This window comes from Phyllostomus hastatus, unplaced genomic scaffold (genome assembly GCF_019186645.2).
Source record: "Phyllostomus hastatus isolate PE091 unplaced genomic scaffold, TTU_PhHast_1.1 phas_contig_41, whole genome shotgun sequence".
In the NCBI taxonomy this organism is placed as follows: domain Eukaryota; kingdom Metazoa; phylum Chordata; class Mammalia; order Chiroptera; family Phyllostomidae; genus Phyllostomus; species Phyllostomus hastatus.
Window position 1 is genome coordinate 2,919,300 of NW_025333876.1, and position 18,845 is coordinate 2,938,144.

Sequence of the window (18,845 nt, forward strand, 5' to 3'; positions counted from 1 at the left end):
TTTGAAATCTGGGAGCGGGAGTAACAGTGGCTTATGAAACTATCAGTGGTCAGAGAGAGAGGAGAACAGGGGAGGTTTTCCTGCTTTGAAAATTAAAATCTAAGGATGTGCCAGAAGATGCAGAAGCAGCTGACAGTCATTTCTAACATAACAATAAGGTGTCTGAAATAGCCCCTGTAATTCAGCAGATTTTTATAGTTGAGACATTTTCTAAGCATAAGGATCAAAACACCAGCCACCCCCGTTTACACATATACTAGAACAGAAGTCTTGCGTACCAAGTGCAATCAGATAATTTCTCTAAAGACCACAGACTCCATTTATGAGGTCACATCTGGTACTGGAACCTAAGTGAGCCCAAGTAACACCACTGAGACCAAGTAGAGAGTTTCTATTTACTTCAGTGGTTTGAAACTTCCTGTGGAAATTAGCTCACAGGTTTCCTGATGGAAGATTTTGTTTATCTTTGCCAAGCACCACCAGGAATCTCAAAATAAAATGCATTTAGTGACACTGGGAAGCCAGGGAGATAAGGCAGTGCTGTTCCTGTTTCACACTCAGTGATTGCTAACACACCCACAGTCCTGCTGCGTGCCAGCAAAACAGCAAAAACACACACATGGGAAAAGAAAAGAACCCAGTAGGTTCTGAGGTCCATTTTTCATGTGGGGCACACTGTCACCAAAGCTAATTTGATGTATATTATCGGACAGCCTCTTAGAAGTGATTATCTATGTCTCAGTATTGCCCCTTTGGCATTCTCTCTTGATCTCTGGAAGATGATAAATAAAATGTCCTAAAACTAGTTAATGAATCCAGAGGGATTTTTCTCCTTAATCCATGTTGATTTTTTTTCTTTTTGCCTAAGTACAAAAACAGACCCAAGAAAGAATTGCCTTCTAACTCTCACAGTGAAAACAAGAAATCTTCCCACACTCAAGTGTCTGTTAAAGATTCAGCACAAGCAGCATCAGCATCCGCTAACACTCACTGTCTAACAGGTATCACACCCATGGCAGCTTATGAGGTGTGGGGGAGAAGAACCCACCCCTGCTCAGGAGAGACGTTCAACCTAGGGTTAGGTGAAAATGTTATCTATGCACGAGGGCGTAGACATTTTGACTGGATTGGTCAAACATGTGAACCGAGTTCATGAAAGAGACAAAAGGTTGAAAGAAATCAAAAGGATGGAAGGTGTCTCATTTGTCAGGCGGGAAGAAAGAAAACTTCTCTTCTACTGAAGAAGAGAAATAATATTCTCTAAAAAGAAAGTGAGTGGTTACCAGAAAGTTTTGCTTTTTCAGTCGCTGCTACACATATGTGATGGCCCAACTCAGGGTCAAAGCCGTGCAGTGCTCTAGTGGCTGCAGGTCATCACTTTTCATTGATTTAGAAGGCAACGCTAAGTCATCATTAGACAGGGTCCGGCACAAATAACATGCCTTTTTATTACAGAATCTTTTATTACAAAATCCTAAGCATGTAATTCTGTCACATAACAATATCACACTCAAGCACACCACGTGACATTTCGGGTGAAATGTTCAAACTGCTGTCCATCTTGTGCAAGACATTCATGTAGCCTACTGACCACACTCGAGCAAGACTTACTTCTGCCGGACCCGGTATTTTAAGGAAGGAGAAACGTGATTGAAATGAGGCTCAGCAAAGAACCAAATCCAGATCTAGGTTTAAAGCAGTTAAATTTTAGACAGATTTTTTAAAGCATTATCTGCACTAGGGTCAAGCATAAACACACAAAATAGACACATAAGGGGTGATATTCCCAAGACTATTTAGTCTCCTCTCTAGTGAAAGTAAATCTGGTGACAAAGAAGATTTGAGTAAGAAAAAGATAATAATGAGTTTTAAAATAATGAATGTAAGCAAATGAATCCATTAGCACCAATCAAGACTAGAACTTTTCATTACTGGTAGGGAAGAGTTCAGAAAAATTATATTTCAGGCAATAGGAATTTGGTTGAATTTGTGCTCTGTTTTAAGAGTACAATTCTAGACTTTCTAGGGAAAAAATGGTGAGAGCTTCAAGGAGGTATGTTTGAATTGAATTCTCATTGCTCCTTTCTGTGGACAAGCCTTGGGATCTAGAAAAGGTCTCAACCACTCCACAGTTATTAACTGTATCAAATGGCAGGAGGTGAGAGGGAATTTCTTTCTGAATTCAGCTGATCATCTCGATCAGCTTCACCAGCTGGGACACTATCAGCAACAATACTGTGCGTGGGTTTATGGTGCAGCGAGGAGGAACTCAGTGGGACAGACAGGTGAGACGTGGGTGCTGCAACTCATGCTGGGCATCCGTGCACTTTTCCCGGAGATGCTGAACAATAAGGAAATGAGGACGCCGTTCCCCTCCACAATGTGTACATCCTCTTCCAACATTGCTTCAGATTCAGGCAAGAGGGGTCCCTGACCTGGGCCTTCGGATGGCTCTGTCTGGCTGTCCGTCTTCACAATCAAAGAGTCCATGGGCTAAGTGGGCATGCCCACTCAGAGCCTATGTTAGTCCCACATCTAGATCCTTGTTGGGGGACGGGGTCCCCAGAATCCTAAAATTCCCTGTAAAGATGATCCCAAGTCTCTTTCCTCTTCTCCAGATCCGTCCTCCTGAAGCCAGACTGCGTGTCACTGAGCACACTTCAAGGTCCTGGGGAAGACTGTTCATGAGAGGTGTGGAAGGAGTTTGCATTTGCAGGCTGGGGAGCCCGGACGCATGGGTGCATGGCCCCTCACCATGTGGGGCAGAGACAGGAGTGGAAAGAGAACACAGGGGAGTCAGGAGCAGCTCCTTTCTGCACCTCTAGGTGCTGCCACACTCTGCTGTGGAACTCTGAGTAGTCTCAGAACTCAAAATTTGAACCTGATCTCTCCAGTCCTTATGGATGGCTTGTTCATCCCCAGAGGCTGAAACATTGAACAGCTATTTGCTTGAGCTAGAACCTGTATGTGTTCAGATGCATTGTTTATGGTACTCCAGCCTTGACTCTGAAAATGCCAGGACAACACTGTCCTCTTCTTTCTACCCATTCAGATTCTAATTCTGCTCAGTAGTGACTCAAATCCAGGACCCTCTCAAGTCCCTCCTCCTTCTCTGAGGCTTCAAGTTACACTGTACAACACGGAACCCGAGAGCCCCATGTGGCTGTTGCGCATTTACAGTGTGGCCAGGGTGACTAAAGAACCGAATTTTATCCAATTCTTTACTCCAATTAATTTAAAGTTTAAAAACTAAAGCAGTGCAATATTTTTAAACACATCAAGGGCAGGTTGATAATATTTTGAGTATATTGGTTTAATAAAATTAATTTCACTTTTTTCCTTTCACCGTCTAAAAATCTGGATACTAGAAAATTTTAAATTACATATGTGGCTTGTATTTCTGTTAGACAGTGTTGGCTCAACGCTGGCAAATTCATCTGTCACGTTACTTCTGCTCATACCTTTTAATACTAGGATATATATAATTCAATATTTCTTCTTTGTTTCCTTGGTGTTAAAACTATCTTCCTAGAAAGACAGGGCACCACTGATACTTCTACAAGTGCTCTGTAAGAGTTAAACTCTACTGTCTAATAGCCAGTGCATTTAATTTGTATAAACTTGCCAATCGTTTGAAACGCGAGTTGCTCAGTCTTTTGTACTCTAAATCACATGTATGGTGGCTATTGATTTGGATGGTAACTTGTTTCCAACCAAATATGCAGGGCAATACAAACCTTTGTACTTAATTAGTCTAAATCATCTGAGACTGGATCTGTGTGAAGTTGCTATCTGAATCCTTCTCAATGTAAAGGATTTCCCCACTTGGAATGGATGCAAAGATGACTGTCCTTCCACTTCTCACATCTGGCAAGACAGGGACTGGTCTAGTCTAGAGCAGTTCTGCTGTCTGCCTCCTCCCATCTGCAGACCCCATTTCTGCATGTTCGGAACGTGAGGCTCGAAGGTCTCTTCCAGCTCTGACACTCTGCGGCAACCTGCTCGGGGTGTCTCCTAGGGCAGCTTCTTGGGTTGGCTTTCTCGCCAGAAGGCTCCTTATGATCTGACAGCCCATATGTCTCAGGACATTGGACCTACCTTTCTTTCTGGAGAACTCTAGGCAACCGCTGCAGCCTGCCTCATGCAGTGTGAAGTTTCCAAAGAGTTGGCACACTGCCTAGGTTTCCTCAGAAATTGGGGGAGTGTGGAGCCAGGCGATTGTTTTTATACTTTGAGCTACTTCTTCCTTCCTGTACCCGTGGAGGGACACAGGGAGTGCCATTTGTGTACCTTGGAAGTTTTAAGATGTGCAGAGATGGTCTTATTTAAGGCCAAACATTCTTAAATGCTACCAAAAAATAGTGCATTAACTATTGTCATCAAAACTCAGTTTCAGATTTCTTTCTATAGGAGAGCCTCATTTCTCAAAAAGTTGAAATTAAGTTGTGAAACAATTAGCTTTTTGGTTAAGTTATATGATATTGTATTATAATGTATTACAACTGGTTTCCTTGCTTGTTCTTAAACAACTGCTGTGTGCCGGACCTGGGGCTAGGTTCTGAAATGAGTTAGAAAATCAACAGGACAAGATCCCAAGCTCACAATCCAGCCCTGGAGCCAGGCAAAGACAGAGAACTCTAAAAGAGAATTCAGGGAAATTACTCTTTAGAAGATTCAGTGATGTTGTAGAATACTATTCCTAAGGGCAAGGATGAAGGCTGTCAAATTTTAACAATTCTATGAAATATTTTCTTTAAATAAAAGTCACTCAATCTGTGAGTGCTCTAACAGCAAACAATATCTGAAGAGCAACTGAAGTCACCAGGCTGTCTTTTTGAGGATAGGATGCATGCCTTACCTGTGATATAAAAGTTTATGTTTCTCTCCACAGTCCCAGCTTTATTAGAAGCCATGCAGCTGTAGGTCCCAGAAATTCTAGAGTCAGCCACAACCAAGGTGCTAGCAGTCTACAAAAGAAAAGGAAATTTTAGCTAGTGATAGGACAAAGCACCATTTGAACATCGGTCAGCTACTTCTGCGGGTTGAAATGATTCAGCTATTTCATTCATTCAACAAAGATAGTAAATGCATGCACGAGTGGTGGTTACCAGAAGGCTCTGCCCTTCCCGAGCCCCAGTGAGAATGGAAAAATAACAGGAAAGCAGGTCCTCAGTAGACCGGAGCCAATGACGTCCGCCTCGTACTAGGGTTTCAGGGTTATTTATCTCATGCTGCTGGTGCAACAATTAAAGGCCTGAAGCTAAGATGTGGGACTGCACGTCCTACTCTCTGAGGTGGTCAGTTCCACGTCAACAAGAGCAACAGGTGAGGCCGAAGCCTCCCTTCATTTGGATGGCCTGAGATTGTGGCTGTTCTCTGGGGACAGGAACCTTAGAGTGTTAAGTGAGCAGGGACAGAAGAGATAGGTTGACTGAACCATTTTTTTTTTAATGTGCTCAAAGACTGTGGCATTGTAGCCTGATGGTGTTGGAGGAGAAGAAGGAGAGCTCATTGAGATTATTGCCTGTGTTTGTCAATGACTTAATTTCTTGGTCTGTAAATTCCTCATCTAGGAAATGAGGATATAAGTTATGAATTAATTCCATGATCATTTCACTAGATTTTAGTGCTGCTATTTGACAAATTGGCCCTTGTTACAAAAAGACCAGGAGTCAAATTTGTGTAAACTTGAGAGCACTTTAGAAACTATATGTCTCAAAAAGTAATAAAACTCAAATTTATACAGCATAAAGACTTGCATTGCTATCTTCTTTTAAGAGAAAAATTAGTAACATGAAAAAATTGTTGAGTTTTAAAATCCAACCCAACCTTGCAAAAAAGTAATGCATACTATATGAAAAAAATGAAAAAGCAAATTTTTTATATTTAAACTTATTTTTAAAATATTGACCTAGTTACTTATAAACTGTTGCAGCCTATCTCCTTGGACACACATAACTGGCTTTGAAGTTGTACGGGCTGTGCTGATGCTTCCGGACTAACGGCATGTCCTAGCTGGAGTATAATGGCTGAGCGGCTTCTAGGCTAAAGTAACATACGAGCTGAAATGAGACCACGGATTTTCTAAAGTGGTCAACACAAATTCTAGAAAAAGCCTTATGTTTTTTCTGAGTTGCCAAGTAATATGCTAGGCACTTTACATGTTCTCATATCCCATTCAAGAAATTAAGCTATTTCTGTCTTTAGTCTACAGATCAGGAAGACTAAAAATATACTCCTTATTTTTAGTCAAGTTTGTTGCTCCACATTCTTTGTAATTTTCACTATGATATAGTGAGTATTACACGATGGTTGCTCTTCTGTCTGTTGGATCTCTTTAATTATATATATCCAGATATTCTTTGTATATTATTGAAATTATTGGAAATGAAAGTATCTACAATATGTGGCATTTTTCATTCAATTTAGAAAACACTGACTGAGCTTTTACTGGGTATTGCCCAGATGTTTTAAGGAAGATGGAGATGAATATGACATTCTTATTTGTAACCTTGAAGGACCACTTTAAGATTATAAAGGAGAATGTCCCAGCTTGAAAATCCAATATATATTACTCTCTTTTGCAGAAGAACACTCACACAAAGACAGATAAGCAGTGAAGTGAATGGAAGAGAGCTCAGGTGTCTCCCTTTTGATTATTAATCTGTAAGAGGTGGGGAATAAAAAAAATTCTGGATAGCCATTTCCTTTGAATTATTGCATCCACCACTTAAGAGTCATGGAAGAAAAGGAAAGCAGTTAGGAGAGAAGGTTATAGGTGGCAATGTGAAATGAAGGGCTAGCTGGTGGCAGCTGGAAGGACGTGTCTCAGCAAACCCAGGCTCAGATGCCCGACGCAGCGTGCCACACTGAGTTCAGGCCCAAGGATGCAGACGGGTTGGTGGGGGGGGGGGGGCTCGCAGCCCCTCCCTCGCTTCTTGCCTCTCCTGTAAGTACTGCCTTCTTATGGAGTTAGCTCTCTAGTGTTTTCCCTAATGGGCCTCAGTAGAACTTTATTTAGAGTCTCAGATCTATCATTTCTCAATAAATAGCTGAAAAACTCATTTCTATTTGGCTTGAGAATATCTGATATTATGGACAGCAATAACCTGAATCTGAAAGTTATATTTGGGCTTCTATTAAAAATTATTGTGATTTCACTGAACTCAAAGCAACTAAGAACAAGAACTGGGTTCCATGATAAGGGAGAATCATCAGATGTACACATTTGCCATATTTAAGACATGTGCAGGCCATCTGGGATGGCCGTCTTACAAGACTCCAGCACAGTCAGGCAGCTCAGGAGCTTTGTATAATCAATGAAATTGAGGTACCTAGAAGTGAAATGAATCCAGTCTCATGATAAACCATAGAGATACTAATGCATTTGAGTCTCTCTTATTTTGCCCGAATGGGCCATCCTAAAACAGACACCTTACTTTTAGTGACGTATGCCACAGAACTCACCTCTCCAAAGTTTCTATTAAAATTGAACTATAAAATTACACTGATGGGAGTTTTCATTATTTCTTTGGTTCTGGGTACCTTTATGTAGCCCTTACTGTGTGCCAGATAGTGTGCAAAGCATTATCTCATTTAACCCTCCCTCTGGCCCTGAAAGGGCTGTATTACCCTCTTCTGCACAAGAAGCAACTGAGGTCATAGGAGGTTAAGTGATTCACTCAAAGATACACAGTAGCACAGGCAGACCTAGGTAGAACTGATACACAAAACTACTTCTTACCCTAAAACTATTTAAACTGATACCACAGATCTATTGTAGAGTTCTGACTGTCTTTCAAATTGGGTTTATTCCTCAAGAATACTTCCTTTAGCCAGCAGAGATAGGTCACATAAGCTAAATGCTACTATGTACAGGAATATTAATTTCTTTCTTAGTATTTTACAAAAGCTACAAGCTATTTTTCAATGTATATTGTGTTACATGGTTTGAGAATAGGAGTGATGAATGAAAAAGTTATAATTAAAGAAAACTTAAAAATAAGATGAAACTTGTATTGCATGATCAACTTTATTAAAAACTATCTGATTTCAAGAGTACTCCTGTTTTTTCAGAGAATATATATTGTTAATTTAAACATATTTTCATGAAAAATGAAATATTTTTTGACAATTGAAGTATAAACTTTATAGGATCAGAGAAAAAAAGGCTCAAATATGAATTATAAGTGAGTATCAATCATCTGGACTGACGGCAGTAAGTCTCAATGCAAGAGTCTTCTGTGTTAAAGGGGCCAACTCATTCTTTGGTGCTCATAACCAAATACTATTGTCTCAAGGAGAAAAGATACAAATAAAGGAATAGTTGGAACCCAAATACCAACTCAATATTTTAAAAGAGAAAGTGCCAAGAATTTGAGTTGTAGCATGTGTTTAAAATAATAATAATTTATTTTACAAGGCACACCGAAAGAAATTCTCCAAGATTTATGATTGTATTATTACTATAATTAATTTTCATTTGCAACAATATTCTGGCTCTGGACCCTCACTTTGGGGGTGCCTCTACTTGCCCTGCCAGGACCTCAAAAATTTAGATATTAGAAACAGACCCTTTAAGGCCATTCTCTGGTTCTTTTGTATGACTCAGGAACACTGACGAAAACCCTCCTCACGTACTGTAAGTCCGGAAGTTATTCATATTCCCTCCCCCCTTTTCGCTAAGTATTAGTAATTCACCACTACAATATGGTTTGAACCTCACAGAATAGAATGGATGGGATGACGTGTAATTCGGCCTAATCTCCAGCAAAAGTTTTTTTTAAACTCTGTATACAGAACAGAGATTTTAATCTCAGAATGTTTCTAATATAGTTTCCTCCTAAGTGTCACAGGGAGACATAAAAGGAGACATGGAGAAAGGTCATGGAAAAATCTAAAATTAGCCCGGGGTGGCACATTTGAGCCACGTGATGGAAGAATAGAACATGAATGAAATTAGAAAAATTGGGGAATGTGCGGGCCACCCAACAGAAACTGGGATTCTGCGACTCGGTGCTGATGCTTCTGTCACGGACTGCCGCACGCGGTGTGCCACTTCCCACTCTCACCTCCAAACAGCTTCAGTGGGAACGGTGCTGACACCCTGTGTTGTCACAGTTCTCCAGCCTCGCAGAAGTAACGCTGATATGTGTTTCCTGTGCGTTTTTTCTGCCCCAGGCTCCTTCTACTTCCTACTCTGCATCTACAGACCTCGCAGTCTGGCTGCCCCCTTTAAACAATACAAAACTCCGCGTTTCGTACTAGCAACTCCACTGATGACTCACTTTTCACAAATCTAGGCCAAAACCTGCCAGTAAGGAACTGAATTTTATTGTCCCCTGCACTCTTACTTGAATTACATCAAAACAAAACAAAACAAAGGGAAAAAATGCAAGTCCCTGAAATCCGACAGGTGCACCGGCGGACCCACTGTCCACTGATCTGTGGGGCCGGGGCTGTCGCTGGGCGTGCCGACACTCTGCTCCAGCGAAAAGGATCGTGACAGTCCAAGTTGGGACTGCACTTTCTTAAAATGTACAGAACATAAAGGCGGTTTGAATTGTAAAGGGAAGACCAGTACAAATCATTCTGAAATAGCAAAACGTCCACTTGTTATTATTATATGAAAGGTAATTTTTCATAAAGATATATTAATAAAGTAAAAAATTCTTTAAAAGTTAGAACCTAAAATTAATAATTTACTTAAAGTCTAATGTGTTATAGCCACTAAAAGGATATTTTATATATACAGATATACATATATATCAACTTTGTTTAGAAAGAGTATTAACTATTATTTGCATTGCACGTAACTGCTTAACAAATAGTCTTCATTATATATGATCCCCATAATTCTGGGACTCACATTAGGGTCTATATGACAACCACTTTTTCTTTTTTTCATCTTCACCACAGGACATGCTTATTGATTTTTATAGAGAGGGAATATAAGAGAGAAAAATTGATCAGTTGCCTCTTGTTATGCACCCCAACTGGGTACTGAACCTGCAACCTAGGTGTGTGCCCTGACCAGGAATCCAGCCCACAACCCTTTGGACCACGGGACAATGCTCCAACCAACTGAGCCACACCAGCCAGGACTATGATGACCACCTTTGTAACAACAGGCAAATTAGGTAGGGCAAATATTACTAGTCCCATTTTCTGGAGGAGAGAACTCCAGTTCAGAGAGATGAACTGGTTTGCACGTGGTTCTACAAGACAGAAAGTGGCAGAGTCTGACTGCACCTGGGAAGGCATAGGTACCCACTGGGTCTGGAGATTGATATTTAACACCTCTGAGTAACCAGAGAGTTACATGTAAATCAGGGAAGTTCCTTTTCCTAGCTCCTGCTGTTGTGCTACTACTCTCTAAGGAGTCAGGTAGCCACTTCATGGTTCCGGCTACTCAGAAACCTCACCTCGCCTTCTCACTTTCCATTTTATTTTCTATAGCTTATTTTTGTGAATTTAACTTTCAAGTTTATAGACTTTCCTCTTTCCTAGTATTTCATTACAACGCCCCCTCATCGACAGCTACACGTCATGGAATGTTTCAAACTGCTGTTCATTTGTATCAGAGAAAAAAAACCCCTATAAACCACCTACAACTGCTGGTAGTTATAAAAACATTTCCTAAATCCTTGACAAACCATTGCTGATAGTCTCATGGAAGCCACCCCCATTTTAACTGATATTTAACTGTATTGGCTTAAGTCTGCAGAATACTGGGTTTTGGAACAGGAAGACTTTGGTTTGAGCTCTTTATTTTCCACTTTTACACTGTGTGGCTTTGAGTTAATCATCTTATCATGCTAGTTTTTCTTATCTTTAAAATGGAGATAACCACTTTAGCCAGCCAAAAAATGACATCGACATTAGTGTATGTCAAAAAGTTTCACACATTGAAGAACTCAGATGTTATTTGTTGTTACTGCTATTGTTAAATCCTACACAGACAATGATGCCATCTATTTTGTCGCCTTCAAATGCATACAGCTGAATAAATAGGTCACAAGCATAACCCTCTCAAGCAGATGGCATCTGCATTAACAGATGACTCCAAATCAAGACATGCAAGTATGGACATTTCGGCAAGGGGTTGTTTGATATATATTTTTTCCTTTTCAAAGCATCACTATTCCATGCCTTTAATAGCAGATTTTTACGTGTTCTTTTCACTAATTCCACAGAAAAAAAAAGCCAGCCGGTCTGAGGCCCACTGAGATTTGCCTGGTGCCAGCTGTGCGGAGGCTCAGTGGAGGTTAGGGGAGAACAGAATGAATAAGTAGCACAGGAGTGGCAGAAAAGATGCCTGCTGGACCCTGATGAGATTGGATACTTTTTGGCGGGTGTTGAAGTTCCTCTCTTATAACGATTAGTTTCAGAGGTACAATATAATGATTTGGTATTTGTATATATTGCAAAATGATCACCATAATAACTCTAGTTAACATCTTTCACCACATATAATTACAATTTTTTTCTTGTGATGAGAACTTTTAAGATCTATTTTCTTAGCAACTTTTTAAAAAAGATTTTATTTATTCCTAGAGAAAGGGAAAGGCGGGGGGAGAAAGAGAGGCTGAGAAACATCAATGTGTGAGAGAAAAATTGACTGGTTGCCTCTCACATGCTCCCCAACAGGGGACTGGGCCTGCAACCTAGGCAAATGCCCTGATGGGGAATCGAACCAGTAACATTTTGCTTTGTGAGATGACACTCAACCAGCTGAGCCACACTGCTCAGGGCTCTTATCAACATCTAAGTGTGCAATATAGTATTACCACTATAGCTTCCATGCTGTACATTAAACTCCCATGACTTACTTATTTTTAACTGGCAGTTTGTATCTTTTGACCCCCTTTACCTTGTTTGCCCACCCCCACCTTCTGCCTCTGGCAACAGCCAATCTATTCTCTGTATCTATCAGCTTGATGTTTTTTGTTGTTGTTTGTTTTGTTTTAGATTGCATATACAAATGACGTATTTGTTTTCCTCTGACTTATTTTATTTAGCATAATGCCCTCAAGGTGTATCCATGTTGTCACAAATGGCAAGATTTCATTCTTTATTATAGCTGAATAATATTCTGTTGTGTATACACACTGAATTTTCTTTATTCACTCATCCATTGAGGAGTACTTAGGTTGTTATCATTTCTTGGATATTTTGAGTAATGCTGTAATGAATGTGGAGGTGCCTATATCTCACTGAGTTAGTATGTTCATTTTCTTCAACTATGTACCTATAATTGGGATTGCTGGATCAATTAGTTCCATTGATCCAGCAATATGATAGTTCCATTTTTTTTAAGGAAACTCCATACTGTTTTCCATTGTGTCTGCACCAATTTACATTCCCACCAACAGTGCACAAGGGTTCCCTTTTCTCCACATCCTGGCCCACAGTTGTTATCTTTATCTTTTTGATGATGGCCATTCTTAACAGGTATGAGGTAGTATGTCATTGTGGTTTTGATTTACATAGCTTAAGACAGAAAATCTTGACACTGAATGTTTGTATACCCCAACATAGTCAGGCTTTGCTCTTGCAAAGACAAAGGGAAAAACAAGATATTTTGTGAAAAGGGAACATTACATTTTAGCTTTTTCTTAGCATCACCCCACTTTATGTATGGCAGTGATTCTCAGTCCTGGCCTCTCCGGGGAGCTTTTATGAACCCGGGGCTCCACCCCAGAGGCTCAAATGTAATAATTGGGTGAGTACTCTAACATGCCCCCAGAGCGTAGCAGAGAAGCACTGATGTGGGCAAATCTGATGTCTAGGAGGCAGTTTCGCCTCTTCTGCTAGGACCGGTCCTCAGTGCTTTGGAGCTGGTGGTCGGCGGGAGAATGCCACCGTTGGAGCGGTCTCGGTGCCCCTCTCAGGGAGTCGTAGCTCAATACTTTCTTCTCTCTGATTTTTTGTTCAGCCTTTTAACTATGTCAGGTTCTAATAAACCCAGAACTAGGAACTGAGTGTGTGTTTTTAGAATAAATATCCCAGTGCTTATTTTTCCAAAAAATACCTTATTCTTTCCTTTTACTACTGCCGTGCGCTGAGTGATGCTCTCGATTCTGTTTCCTACGTTGCTGTCAGGATCCAGGATAAAGGATTCTTCACTACTGGAGCAAAAGTCATACCTATTTAAAAAAAAAAAAAGTCATTACTGTGTTGCTTTGCAACACGGTCAAGCCCAAGGCTTCAGGTGAAATGAGAATCACTGGGCAACAACAAAAACAAACAAAGAAACAAATAAATAAAGTCATTGGATGAATGCTTGGGTAACAAAAATCACATTTTCCCCCTTTCCTTAGATTTCCCCCAATATCTGTCCTCAAAACTTAAAAATAGCAAATATATTTTCCATGACCTGAAAAACCCATACTGATGTATCTCCATACATCTTTCCTGTTCTAAATGTTAATTATGAAGTAAAAATGCCTAAATTAGAAAGTTTTAGTATCTAGATTTTAATTAGTTTGTAGTGGAGGAAACATATAAACAGAAAAAATGAAGTTATGCTAATGAATGGAAATCTCAAATAATAGCATTTCACCTCTATAAAAGGCTGGCTTTTAATCAGAACATTCCATTATGCAGGTAATTTTTTCCAGGGCTAATTAGGTGTGTATGGAAACACATTATGGAACAGTTACTATGTTCAGTCTATTTCTTTTCAAGTTTGGGGGTATCATGTCAAGCTCTTTAAGTTCTCAGGCTTCAAGTGTTTAATGATAAAATAAGGATGTTGAAGTTGTTTATCTATAAAATCTTTTTTGATTCTAAAAGTCCATGAAATCTCTCCTATTATTTCAAACTAGTTACTGGAGAGATTTCGACCTGGATCCGGAAGTCAGCATGTTCTCTCAGACACATTACCATCAGCAGGCTTCTGTTTTCGTGCAGTTTCATTGGTCTAAGTATTTACTGAGCATTTGTTGCACTTCATGTATCCTACATTCTACCTGAATAAACCCCCCAAACAACAAAAAAGACATTCAAGTCCATCCTGACCTGGACAGTGCACCAGCATCTGAACTACCCTTGCTGGCCCCTGGCTTTGCCACTCTGACATCCCCCAAACTGCTGGCAGACCAACTCCTGAATGCTCTGGTTTTCAGGGGAGTCCTTTTGCTACCGTACTGGAGAAAGCCCAGGCTTCCTTGTCTGACAGTCAAGGCCATCCACAGTCGATTCCCTGCATGCTTTGCCAACCTGAACCCTACAGAAGCTCTTTGTTGTAGTCAAATCATGTTTTGGTTTGGTTAGTTCAGAGTCCTGGACCCGGACTCACAGGGCTCCTAAATCCTAGTCCCACCCCGCACAACTAGTCTTCTCTTCAAAAAAATAAGAATAAAAATATACCCACCTTGTTAATCTCACAGGATTATATAAGCATTACATGACTTAATTTACCTACAGAGGTTTTATAAATTAAAGACACCGCAGAAAAGTAAGGAAATATTCTCACTGTATCATGTGGTATGTGGTTCCTCCACTTCACTCACTCAGCTACCACGGACTGGACACCCTCTCTTCCCACAACCTGACCTTATCTAACAGCTTCTTCTGACCTCTGCGACTCCTCACTGCTCTCATGACTGGAGCCACTCACTGAATTTATTGCAAGTTCACCTTAAAAGACTCCTTGAGATTTAAATATGGATTTATTTGAGACACAATGCAAATAGAGAGAGACTTCAGGTCCCTCCGAACTGCACCTGTGGGCTCCCAAGGTTTGCACTTTTCTGCCAGTCTGGGCAGGGAAGGAGAGACAGGTGCTGGCGGAGCCTGAATTGAGGACCTACAGCCACCCTCAGCCAGACCCTCTGCTTCCCGACGAACTTACGTATTGATTTTTCTGTTTCCTTGTACTGTGACCATTTCATTGAAGCATTTTGTATTGCTATGTGTTGGACTAGAATTTATTGTGAGCAGAAAGTTTGTTGGGCTTTACATCTTTGGGCAGATTTTGGAGATATTCAAACCAGGAGAAACTTTTAGAGCCCAATTTCCAGAAAAATTGAGTGGATGATCTTAAGGAGCCAAAGGCAGCTGTGACTTACGTGAGATGAAGGTGAGAGGGCAAATACGTGAGAAAAAGGGAAGAGAGACAGGATTGTGATGATCAGTGGGAAGTCCTGTGATATTCCTTCCTGGGCCTGGAGCTGAGGAAGGCTCCAGAGTCTGAAACGAGCCAGTCTTCTGGCTGGTCTCCCCTCCTGGACATGCTGCCCATGAGGTCCTCCCCAGAGCACCCACACTTTCTAAGTTTCCATTTAATGCTTCCCAGGCCCTACTGGGCCAACAGCTACAGGGGGACAGGGGCCACATCTACTTCTTCACCCTGTCCTCACAGTTAAACAAAGGACTAGGAGGTAATTGGTGCTCCATAAACATGTATAAACATACAAACAAGCATGAGGTACTGATACATTGTTTCTAGTAAGAGGTTTCATTTGTTCCAGTTATTATTTTCAAACATACTGATAAGTGCACATAATATAATAAATCTTCATATACCCAGCACCCAAATTTAAAGCTAAGATTTTACATTTGTTTCATCTGTTCCTTATTTCTTTTTATTTTTTATAAGTGTTTTAAAGCAAATCCCAGACATAATATCATTTTGCTCTAGTTTTCATTATTAGTATTCTACACTTTCTAGGCTATAACATCTATGCTTCAAACTAGTACTTGACCTCACATTTTTCACACATGCTCAGTACTTGTATGAGTATATACAATGTATATGTACATTATAGGTATATGGGGTTTATGACACCTCTATGAACACGTATACACCTATGTTAGACATGTGTGTTTATACGGGCCATCACAACAACAAACAGCTGAAGTTCTGTTGTATCTGAAAGAGAAGCATTTCATTTCATTCTTTTTCCCCCAAAGAAGCAAAAAGGATAGGGAGGTCTTAGACAAAGATCATAGTTTCATACGCTTGGTCTTCAGGAAATACAAAGAAATATGTGAGAGTAAAGCCCGTCTGGGTGTTTCCGGAGGGAAGCGCTGTCTGCTGCCGGAGTTCAGTAGGGGTTGTCAACCTCTGACTCCCGCCCCCGGCCCTAAGTCTGAGGGCGGTTACGGATGGCACAGCCCCAGCGTGGAAAGTATAGGCTAGACTAGTGCAAGGCCCTCCAAACAAAAAGGACAGATTCTGTGGCTGTTTTCTAATTTGGGGGCTATTATTTTTCCCTCTTTGTAATTGGAACCATAAAAATAGAATGTCATTTGGGAGCCTGACTATATAACAGCACTTGAAACGGGATTTGGGGGGAGGGGAGTTTGCCTAAGCCTTAAGAATACATCAAGCTCTTAAGGAAGTAGATTGTGCCATGTTTGAAGATGCAAAGATAATCACTGTGCTGGGAACCGTCTTGAGGGGGGAGGAAGCCGAACAACAAGAGGAAAGCAGCGCTCGCTCCTGATTTCGCACAGGAAGCCCACAGCACCTCCTGCCAAGGAGAGATAAGAAAGCTCCCAGGCACTATTCTGGACAAGGCCACTGTTATCAGCTTCAACTCCACCGTCCTCTCTCTGCTCCAAGCCTCTGTCCCTTTCCTAATGAGTTTTAGGGCCCTGACCTCCATTTGCATGTAGCATGCCAAGTACAATAGCATGGAGGTATTTATAACCATTGAGAGGGGAAAAAAAATTTCCGGGGTAAGAGTGTACTCCATGTCATCTCATCCATTGCCCTGGAGTTGAAACAAATTAGTTACTCGAGATTGATATAAATAAATTAAGAGAAAGCAGCCAATTTCATATCCAACACATGGAGCTGGGGCCCTACATGTGACATGTCAGTCTCTGTAACTCCAGGCAGGAGCCACCTGTGGGACTCTCCCATCTGTTCTAAGTTACCAGCCTTCTTCTCTTGACATTATTAGGGAAACGCCAGCCTCCAGAGACGTAGAAGACATTACTGACCTACATGCTTTGGGTTGATTTTCCTGTAGGGGTGATGGATTTGCCCTGTTCCCTTCACACTCGTAAGCATTTGGCTCCTCTGTGACCACAGACAGATACAGGCAGTCTGGGGCCACAGATAAGGAAGGGCAAAGCCAACACTGTCCCCGAGAGGCATGTTAACCAGCCACAGGTTAGAATAACTATAATATATACCGTGCACATTACTCTCTACTACAACAAGGACTATATTTCCCATGCACTTGGCAGTACATACATGCTATCTCACTAATCTGTATGATATCTTAAAAAGTAAGTACTCTCATCTCCCATTTAATGAGTAAGGAGATTGAGGATTAGAGAGGTCAAACAACTAGTAAGTGGCAGAGGCAGAATTCATAATCAGTCATGGCTTATTCCAGAATCTGTGCACTTAACCCGTAGGTAACATAACATCCACGGACAAGCATCACGTAACAAGAAGTTGCTGTGCTTCAGTGCTTCTGTGTGCACAGGAAGACCAGGCTTCAAATATTCACTACACGAATACTATTAACATAGTGGGGATTTGAATTTTTTTAGCCCTTTTTGTATAACATGGTCAGTTTCTTTCCCAAGTTTGGCAAACAAATCTCATCATACACAACCAAAATGTGTTGAGTATCCAATGTGCCTGAGGTCTGCAAGTTGTCTATAGTAGAGCTCCCTTTGTTACCCCACCATTCTGAACCTAATTCCAAATCACCTTTGCAAATCCAGCCCAGGAAACACAATGCACAGTATGCACTCAAGGGGCCCCTTTGGGCTCCCCTGTGATTTTCCTTAGGTGCTGGCTTTGAACAATTCCAACTTTCAGGCTTTCTTCATTTCTTCTGCCTCTCTTTCTCCACCCTCTGCCTGGGTGCAGAGCTGGTGCTTTTCTTCCTTTAGAGGACAGACTGTTGCATCCAGTGGAGTAAGAAGGGACAGTCCAGCTGGGTGAGCTTCAGCCACTGATAGTTAGTATCTGTGTTTTCTTTGAAGTGACTCTTCTATGAGCAAACAATAGTGTTTGAAGAATGAAGTGAGATGATTCAGGCCTGCATTTCACCTTTCTGGAGATCACCCATCTGTTTAGTGCCTGTTCTAGTAACCAAGACCCCTGTCATCACAAAATCCTCATTTCATAAATGATTTCTAGCAAGTTTCATAACCACCCCAATCCTAGAAAGTTTACTCTACAGTCTGAATCTTAAGATAGAAAGATTTTTTTTTAGGATCTCCTTTCTCCCTATGATAAATGATATGAGGCTGACCTTTCTTTCAAAATCTCTGTTCTAAATTCTGACTCTAATGCTAGGCCCAGGCTAGAAGCTATATACACACATTTAAGCTCAACAAATTCTCAGTCATGCAATGAAGCAGGTATTATGATGCCCAGTTTACAAACCCTTTCACCAATAAGGAAACTGAGACTCTGAAAAATCAAATGCCTTGCTCAGATTCACAGAGAAAGTAGCAGCCCTGGGATCAGAACCCAGATCTTCCTAACTCTTCCTGTCACACCAGCACTCAATCCATCACACAGGATGAATTCTGTTCCCAAGTAACCTCCCCAACCTTTACCACAGATTCACATTACAGGGTGAATCTGTCTCAGAATTACCTGCTAGAGGGAAAGCTCAGGGGGATCCTCTGAGTCCCACAGTTACAAAGTCAAGCACGGAGAGAAATGGAGCAATAGCTTGCCAAAAGAAGAGACACCCAGTCCTCTGGTGAAGTGAGAGAGGGGAAGAATACTTGATATTTACACTGGGACTTAAATGCTGGTTAGTTTTGCTCATAAAAATGTTTTGATGTTAAAATTATAAGAACTCTGGCCTTCTACTGGCTGATAAATTTTATCATTTAAAAATTTTGCAATGAAAGAT

At 40.9% G+C, this 18,845-nt stretch overlaps 1 protein-coding gene across 1 annotated transcript in view; it reads right to left on the reverse strand.

Moving 5' to 3' along the window:
* The window catches only part of FLT1 (fms related receptor tyrosine kinase 1), a 188,434-nt gene that overhangs the window by 94,286 nt on the left and 75,303 nt on the right, over window positions 1–18,845 (reverse strand). Inside the window, exons 11-12 of the mRNA XM_045844753.1 lie at window positions 13,034–13,148; window positions 4,859–4,967 (exon numbers count right to left, since the gene is read on the reverse strand). Coding sequence (XP_045700709.1) covers window positions 4,859–4,967; window positions 13,034–13,148 — 224 coding nt within the window. The remainder of the gene's footprint in view (window positions 1–4,858; window positions 4,968–13,033; window positions 13,149–18,845) is intronic.